The sequence below is a fragment of the Lissotriton vulgaris genome, chromosome 1_1 (genome assembly GCF_964263255.1).
Source record: "Lissotriton vulgaris chromosome 1_1, aLisVul1.2, whole genome shotgun sequence".
Lineage (NCBI taxonomy): Eukaryota > Metazoa > Chordata > Amphibia > Caudata > Salamandridae > Lissotriton > Lissotriton vulgaris.
Window position 1 is genome coordinate 203,582,457 of NC_141685.1, and position 9,320 is coordinate 203,591,776.

The following is a 9,320-nucleotide window of genomic DNA, read 5'->3' on the forward strand; positions in this document are numbered from 1 at the left end:
CTGAATAGTCTCACCAAGGGAAGGGAATGGGTATTTACGTCCCCTGGTGGGGAAGGGTGACCGGGGAAGGGGGTTTGGGCGGGGCATATCGAAGGGAGTGCAGATAGGCGGAACAGAGAGCAGGGAAGAGGGAGTCAAAGGCCTCAAGGTTCTCGTTGTTGGCCTGTATCAACACTGTTCCATTTGAGTATATGGTCACTGTTGTGTTCCTGTTTCTAGTCGTATGATTAGGGAGAGAGGTCGTCAATTTACAGCTATGTGTGGTGGTCGTCGTTTTATATATGTGAAGTTGCGATCTTAGTGTAGTGATCCAGTCCTCGGGTCTGTCCGTGTGGAAAATGAGATCCATCTTTACCTGTCCTTTGGAGGTGCAGTGGTAGGTGTCCACAAATAATGATTCCAAGTGTTTTCTGATTAGATTGTGTTTGCGGTTTCTTCTCACTTTGATGGAGAGATTGGGGGGGGGGAAGCTAACTGTAAAGGCGTTCATGCCTAGCGATTTCTTGTGGATCAAGGATGAGTTGACGGAAATTGGGGTGGCCGGTGACATTGTTTTGGTTTCGTGTGGTTGGCAGGTATGTGGGGGCCGTCGCTACCATGGTCGCCGATGAGTTCGGTAGGTAGAGAGGGCTTTGGAGTAATGGAACAGTATTGTAAGTGCTGATCCCGATCCAGTGCTGATCTGGAGTTCAGTAGGGAGATTGAGGTGAGTGCTGCCAGGGGGTGAAAATGACACAGACAGAGCAGGTACCTTTGTGTGGGCCAGGCGTCACCAGCATCTTTGGGGCAGTCGAAGGGCAGTCCTGGGCTCCAGGAGGATGTCCCAAATCCACATCAGGGACCTAAGAGGGTCAGGTACTGTGTTAGTTCGGGTTGTGCTCCAGAAATCGATCTAGGCACGATCCTGAGCTGCGTGGATACCCCTCTAGACAGTCAGATGCCACTTTCCATTTGCAGTGAGGGACTGTCGGAGGCCATCTCAAGGCCAGGTATCAGCGCAGTGTCAGTCAGGTTCCTCACCAGGCTTCCTCCGGGGTGTGTCAGAGGAGGGAAGAGCTGCACTTCCGTCCGATGAGAGCTCCGGTTTGGGGGAGCGGGAAAACTGCAGCAAACGGGGCTGTATGCATAGGGACCATCAAGCAAGGGCCACAGCATCGGCCATCTTAGGACCAGGCGACCCCTCCATGCAGAACCAAGGTGGAGTCGAGGCTCTCAGTTAACTACCCTCTTGGCAGGACAACGGGGGTGGAGCCAAGTCTTCCAACCGATGTGAGCTGAGGTGGGCAGGAGCGGGAAGAACTGCAGAAAGCAGGGCTGTCTGCATTGGGACCATCAGGAGAGGTCCACAGCGTCGGCCATCTTGGTGCCAGGCAAAGACTCCTTGCCGATCTGGAGCGAACTCGGGGGTCTTTACCATCTACCATCACAGCAGGTGATTAGTAGTATTGGTGGTGGGGTAATGGTGGTGGTACTGGTAGTAGTAGTATTGGTGGTGGTGGTATTGGCAGTAGTCGTGGTATTAGTGGTGGTGGCAGTACTGGTGTTGCTGATGGTATTGGTGGTGGTGGTGATATTGGTGGTGGTGGTTTTGGTGGTGGTGGCAGTACTGGTATTGGTGGTGGTGGTATTAGCGGTGGAGGTATTGGTGGTGGTAGTATTGACATTGGTAGTGGTGGTATTGGTATTAGTAGTGGTGGTGGTTTTGGTGGAGGTATTGGTGGTGGTGGCGGGGTATTGGTTGTGGTGGTATTGGTGGTGATGGTACTGGTGGTAGTATTGGTGGTCATGGTGGTACTGGTGGTGTTGTTTTGTGGGTGGTATTGGTGGCGATGGTATTGGTGGGGGTGGGGGTGGTAGTGGTATTGGTCATGGTAGTATTGGCAATGGAGGTATTGGTTGTGGTATTGGTGGTGGTGCTGGTATTAGTTGTGGTTGTATTGGTGGTGGTGGTATTAGTGGTGGTATTGGTGGTGGTATTGGTATTAATGGTGGTTGTATTGGCGGTGGTGGTATGTGTGGTGGTAGGGGTATTGGTATTGGTGGTGGTGCCATTTTTATTGGCTGTGGTATTGGATTGGTGCTGGTGGTATTAGTGTTGGTAGTATTGGTATTGATGGTGGTATTGATATTGGTGGTGGTGGTATTAGATTGATGGTGGTATTGGTGTTGGTGGTTTTAGATTGGTGGTGTTGGTCTTGGTGTTGGTGGTATTGGTGGTGGTGGTTTTAGATTGGTGGTGGTGGTCTTGGTGTTGGTGGTATTGGTATTGGTGGTGGTATTGGTGGTGGTAGTATTTGTATTGGTGGTGGTATTGGTGATTTTGGATTGGTAATGGTGATATTGGTGTTGGTGGTATTGATATTGGCAGTGGTGATATTGGATTGGTGGTGGTGGTATTGGTGGTGGTGCTGGTGGTGGTATTTCTGGTGGTGGCATTGGTATTGGTGGTAGTGGTGGTGGTATTGGGGATGGTGGTATTGGTGGTGGTGGTTTTAGATTGGTGGTGGTGGTAATGGTGTTGGTGGCATTGGTATTGGTGGTGGTATTGGTATTGGCAGTTGTGGTGGTGGTTTTAGATTGGTGGTGGTGGTATTGGTGTTGGTGGTATTGGTATTGGTGGTGGTATTGGTGTTGGTGGTATTGATATTGCCAGTGGTGGTATTGGACTGGTGGTGGTGGTACTGGTGCTATTGGTGGTGGTGGCATTAGTATTGGTGGTAGTGGTGGTGGTATTGGTTATGGTGATGGTATTGGTGGTGGTGGTATTGGTGATGGTCTTATTGGGGGTAGTATTGGTGGTGGTGGGATTGTCGGTGGTGGGATTGGAAGTGTTATAAACATCTAATATCTACCTCCCAAGCCATTCTTATAGCTTTGGGGGCTTGGAATAGTCTGAATTGTCATTGGCAGCGCTGAAAGGTGTAATGGATGAAGCAAGCTGCAGCGGCCACATGATGAGGATCCTGGTACTTATTGCTTTTACAATTTAAGCACTGGGAAGTAAAGATGTATTGGTTTTAATATTGCACTTTTCTTGGGAGTTTTGACACAAGATAACGCACACTATCTTGTTACTTAAGTCTCAAACTCCGACATACCGGTCCATGTTGCACCCATGTTGTTCCTTTGAAAAGGAACACCAGAAGTCAAGAGGTGCACTGCAGTGCTTAATTTGTAAAACAATAAGTGCCAGGGCCCTCAGCAGGGTACCACCATACTTTGCACCGCCCATTGTCACTGCCAATGACAGTGCCTGCACAACTACTAATCATTACACTGCTATAAGTGTGACACTTAAGAATGTTCCAGGCCCCCAAATCTATAACAATGGCTTGGGAGGCAGGTTTCAGTTGTTTTTAATGTATATTGAATTAACAGCTTAACCGCGTCGCGAATTCCGCCGCAGTGCTGCAGTTTTAATGAGTGGGCGGGGCCCCGTCGGCCAACGGATGTGCGCAGCACTACAGAGTTAGTGCTCGCTATGGCCTTTGGCCGACGGGAGCACTTAATTGGTTAATAAACAAATGTTATCCCGCTTATCTCAAAATTTCATAAACAGTGCCACCATGTGGCAGCTGTCATAAGTACCGGGGTTGACATTTAAGTGCCGGTGCTGAGCGAAGAAAACCACTGGCTCAAATTAAGCACTGAGTGCGGGGGACCCACGAGGGTGAGCAGGCTGGCCTGCAGGCAAGCAAATACCATATTTAAAAATGCTCACAGCCTTAGCATTTAGTAGATATGTATGTGAATAAATGTTTCGTGATCAAAGACGAGGTTAGTCATTTTTATTCATGATAAATCGGCGCTCGTTTAAAATACCTCATCGACAGGATAATCGCATTCGGATTATTTCAACAATGTCTCTTCTCCCCGTTGACCATCAAAAGCTTGAAGGAACCACTCAGTGGTCACTTTTACTAGGATAACTGCTTACATTTCATTCTTGACTATCTCTTGTCCAGGCCTGCTGAGCTCCTGGGTTATTCCTTGAGCAAGCCTGCCAATCTCTGGATCCTTAACTATCTCTTGTTCATATCTGCCGATTTCTGGATCCTTACCCATCTCTTTTTCATGTCTGCTGATTACTTGATCCTGAACTATCTCTTGTCAATGCCAGCTGATTTCTGGATCCTTAACTATTTCTAGTGCACTCCTGGTGATTTCTGGATCCTTACCTATCTCTTGTTCATAGCTGCTAATTTCTGGGTTCTTACCTATCTCTTTTCCACATCTGCCGATTTCTGGATCCTTAACTATCTCTAGTCCACACCTGCTGATTTCTGGATTCTTAATTACCTCTTGTTCACGCCTGTCGATTTTTGGATCCTTAGCTATCTCTTGTCCTTGCCTGCCGATTTCTGCATCCTTAACTATATCTTGTCCATGCCTGCTGATTTCTGGATCCTTAGCTATCTCTTGTTCACACCTGCTGATTTCTGTTCCCTTAACTATCTCTTGTCTTTGCCTGCCGATTTCTGCATCCTTAACTATATCTTGTCCACGCCTGCTGATTTCTGGATCCTTAGCTATCTCTTGTTCACGCCTGCTGATTTCTGAATTCTTACCTCTCTCTTTTCCACACCTGCCAATTTCTGGATCCTTAACTATCTCTTGTCCACACCTGCTGATTTCTGGATCCTTACCTATCTCTAGTCCACACCTGCTGATTTCTTAATTACCTCTTCTTCATGCCTGCCGATTTCTGGATCCTTAGCTATCTCTTGTCCATGCCTGCTGATATCTGGATCCTTAAATATCTCTTGTCCACACCTGCCGATTTCTGGATCCTTAACTATCTCTTGTCCACACCTGCTGATTTCTGGATTCTTACCTATCTCTAGTCCACTCCTGCTGATTTCTGGATTCATAATTACCTCTTGTTCACGCCTGCTGATTTCTGGATCCTTAAATATCTCTTGTCCACACCTGCTGATTTCTGGATCCTTAACTATCTCTAGTCCATACCTGCTGATTCCTGGATCTTTACCTATCTCTAGTCCACTCCTGCTGATTTCTGGATTCTTAAATATCTCTTGTCCACACCTGCTGATTTCTGGATCCTTAACTATCTCTAGTCCACACCTGCTGATTCCTGGATTCTTAATCCTGTTTATTTTGGGATCCTTAGCTATCTCTTGTCCACGCCTGCCGATTTCTGGATTCCTACCACTCTCTTGTCCTTATCTGCCGATTTCTGGAACCTTAACTATCTCTTGTTCACGTCTTCTGATTACTTGCTACTTAACTATCTCTTGTTCATGTCTGCTGACTACTTGATCCTTAACTATCTCTTGTCCATGCTTGTGATTACTGGATACTTAATTTTCTCTTATCCACATCTGCTATTTCTGGATTCTTAATTATCTCTTGTTCACGCCTGCTGATTTATGGATCCTCAAAGATCTCTTTTCCAGGTCCACCAACAGCATTTAGTTTGAGCGGGTGGTTGCTGGTGAAGCCCACCATCACTCATTTTTGGGGGACCAACATTTATTTTTCCCCCATCAGACTTTTACCAAGAGTAAGAGAGAGAGAAACACACAAAAGGGAAAGGAGGAGAAAGATGGAAAATTGTCACCACACAAGAAACCAGAAACCTCCAGATAAAGGGGCAGGGAGTGTATATTATGGATTATACAGGCTTGAGGTGTATCCCCAACTACCTCTTGTTCAGACCTTCGAAATCCTTGACTTGCTCTCGTCCACACCCTTCGAATTCTGGATTCTTGACTATCTCTTTTCCAAACCAGCTGTGTTCTGGGTGCTGGATGTCTTTACTGCTAATCTCACCTATCCCTATATTTCCTTTCAGAAGAGCTTCCATTTCTTTTTGGAAGTAGATGTCATAAAACTCAATGCCTAGAATTGTGGTAGTCATTCTACTGTTTGAAAGTCTAATTACTTCTATGCTTAAACCTTTATGAGTAAAGGCTGCCTTGACAAAAATAACAAATGTAACAAGTGTGATAAGTAGGCCTGGGTGAACTTAAATTACGCCAGTGAATTTTCTGAAATTCCTGAATTTTGCACCTTTCAATTTTGCGTTATATTTACCCACCGCAGACCGGTTCATGTGGATAAAGCCTTGTAGAGAGACATTTTCAGGGAGAGGCATGCCTCACAAAGGTTTGCGTAAAATTACTTAATTTCGAACATCAGTATTTAATAGTTGGGTACGGTGACAGTCAGGGTCCTTCTGCCCCATGTTTTCAGTTCTGAGAGAGAGCCAGAAGGCAAGGCAGACAATGGGATTGGTAAAATTCTCACTCTAAGCAGAAGGAAAGGATGGACCACAGGAGACGTCAAAGAAAAAATAAACTGTTAGACAACTAGTTAGAAATACTACTCAAACACAACACAATCTATCAAAGTCTTTGACTTTCTGGTTCATATGTTTGGAAGCTTTCTGGCTGTTGCCGCACTTAAAAAAAGCTATACCAAAGGGGATGGTGAACGGAGCGTTGGAGCAAATCAAACACTCATCCCAAGTCAACTGATCTGGGTTTAATCCATCATCATTCTTTAGCTCACTCCACCACCCCAGTTCAGACATGGCCATATGCAAATCAGTCCATCCATCATCCCCATTGGTAGCACTTAAAAAAAGGTCATATTGGCTTCCTTATTTCTCTCCCTTTAGTAAAGCACAGTTTGGAAGTCTCACTCCCTCCCACACTGAGGCTTCAAGATTCAAAAGGCTACTCCTGTTGTGCTCAGGTACCCTATCACACCCTGTCCTCTCCCTGACTCCACCTGTGACCAGTGACCTACTCTCATACTAGTTACCCTGCTCAGTGCCTGGTTTGATTGCTTGCTCCTGTCTATCTTTGCCTACCTGTCTGTTTATCCCAAATCCCGTCTATCTTTGCCTACCTATCTGTTTACCCCAAATTCTGTCTATCTTTGCCTGCCTGTCTGTTTATCCCAAACTCTGTCTGGAGTTGGTAAATGACACAATGTTTACCTTTTTTTCAGGTGCAGATTTTTGTGAATCAGCTTAATGAGACGGTCCAAATCTGGACAGGAGAACCACCAGATATTCGGAAAGATCTACTGGCCATCCGCTTTGCATCATTCAACCCTATCCTTGACCCATGGGTGTATATACTCTGCAGGAAGAACCTCCTTGTCAAGGGATGTGAGCGAGTCAAGCGCACCATGGGCGTAACTAAGGAGGGCCGCACCCACCGGGTAGGCTGGGCCAGCAGCCAACCCAGCCCCCCATCCTTTGCCAACAGCCTCACCACCAGCTACGCTTCTTTGCGCCTTCAAGAAGAGAGTAACAAGATTAGCGCCCAAGACTATTCAAGGACCAAGTCCTTTACAGACTTTACCAAACCCCATGCCTGGGACCCGGAAGACCAGGGGGCCAACTGCCACCCATTCCGCTTCCCACTGGAAAACCCCGCAGAGTTTGAGAAAAGCCACTCTGCAACCCCTCAACAGACCAAGGCCATCCTGTGCACCATCCTGCATGACAACCCAGGTGTAGTACCACCTCTGAGGAGACAAAACTTCAGCAGACAGCCCAGGAACGAGGAACCCTTTGAAATAGTTACCTACTCCTTCAGCACCCCAAATTCATGTTGCTCAGAGAAAAGCATCTGAGTAGGTGTGTCCAAGGAAGAGAAGGTATCCGTGGAGATTCCAAGACAGAGCTCAACTCATAGCCTGTCCTAATGGAGTGCAACTACACCCTCCTGGAGGGAAGCCTCAGGTCTCCAATGGGTGGATGACGCGATATCAGTATCTAAAAAGCACAGTATGTAGGTTTCAAGTCGTAGGCATTGGGTTGACGATCATTGAGATGCTGATGCTGCAGTTAATGTTGAAGGCTCTTGTCTGGAAAGGAAGCTCGCTACCACCTTTTGGGAAGTGTAAGTGCTTCTGATGTGGCTGAAAAGTCAGCTGTGCTTCTAGCACGACTGTAAAGTTAGTTTTGCTTCTGACATGGGTGTAAAGTCAGTGTTGTTTTGGACATGGGTGTGAAGTCAGTTGTGCTTCTGACGTGGGTGTAAAGTCAGTGTTGTTTTGGACATGGGTGTGAAGTTAGTTGTGCTTCTGACCCGGGTGTAAGTTAGTTGTGCTCCTGACATGACTGTAAGGTCAGTTGTGCTTCCGACATGGGTGCAAAATTAGTTGTGCTCCTGACATGACTGTAAGGTCAGTTGTGCTCCTGACATCACTGTAAGGTCAGTTGTGCTTCCGACATGACTGTAAGGTCAGTTGTGCTCCTGACATGACTGTAAGGTCAGTTGTGCTTCTGACAAGAGTGTAAAGTCAGTTGTGCTTCTAACACAGTGTAAAGTCAGTTGTGTTTCTGACATGAGTGTAAAGTCAGTGTTATTTTGGACATGGGTGTGAAGTTAGTTGTGCTTCTGACATGGGTGTAAAGTCAGTCGTGCTTATGACCCATGTGTAAGTTAGTTGTGCTCCTGACATGACTGTAAGGTCAGTTGTGCTTCCGACATGGGTGTAAAGTCAGTTGTGCTCCTGACATGACTGTAAAGTCGGTTGTGCTCCTGACATGGCTGTAAAGTCAGTTGTGCTTCTGACATGACTGTAAGGTCAGTTGTGCTTCTGAAATGGCAGTAAGGTCAGTTGTGCTTCTGACATGGGTGTAAAGTCAGTTGAGCTCCTGACACGACTGCAAGGTCAGTTGTGCTTCTGAAATGGGTGTAAAGTCAGTTGTGCTTCTGACATGGGTGTAAAGTAAGTTGTCCTCCTGACACAACTGTAAGGCCAATTGTGCTTCTGACATGGGTGTTAAGTCAGGTGTGCCTCTAACACGGTGTAAAGTCAGTTGTGCTTCTGACATGAGTGTAAAGTCAGTGTTGTTTCTGACATAGGAGTAAAGTCAGTGTTGTTTCTGACATCGGTGTAAAGTCAGTTGTGTTTCTGACATGGGTGTAAAGTCAGTTGTGCTTCTGACATGGGTGTAAAGTCAGTTGTGCTTCTGACATGAGTGTTTAGTTAATGTTGTTTCTGACATGGGTGTAAAGTCAGTTGTGCTTCTGACATGAGTGTAAAATCAGTTGTGCTTCTGACACGAGTGTAAAGTCAGTTGTGCTTCTAACACGTGGTAAAGTCAGTTGTGCTTCTGACATGAGTGTAAAGTCAGTGTTGTTTCTGACATAGGTGTAAAGTCAGTGTTGTTTCTGACATGGGTGTAAAGTCAGTTGTGCTTCTGACATGGGTGTAAGGTCAGCTGTGCTTCTGGCATGGGTGTAAGGTCAGTTGTGCTTCTGACACAGGTATAAGAACAGTTGTGCTTCTGACATGGCTGTAAAGTCAGTTGTGCTTCTGGCACAGGTATA

At 46.3% G+C, this 9,320-nt stretch overlaps 1 protein-coding gene across 1 annotated transcript in view; it reads left to right on the top strand.

The window, feature by feature from the left end:
• Nucleotides 1-8,448, top strand: part of LOC147740878 (prostaglandin E2 receptor EP4 subtype-like) — a 60,858-nt gene extending 52,410 nt beyond the window's left edge. The window contains exon 2 of the mRNA XM_086935947.1: nucleotides 6,979-8,448. Coding sequence (XP_086792073.1) covers nucleotides 6,979-7,611 — 633 coding nt within the window. The 3' untranslated portion in view covers nucleotides 7,612-8,448. The remainder of the gene's footprint in view (nucleotides 1-6,978) is intronic.
• Nucleotides 8,449-9,320: the final 872 nt, after the last annotated feature.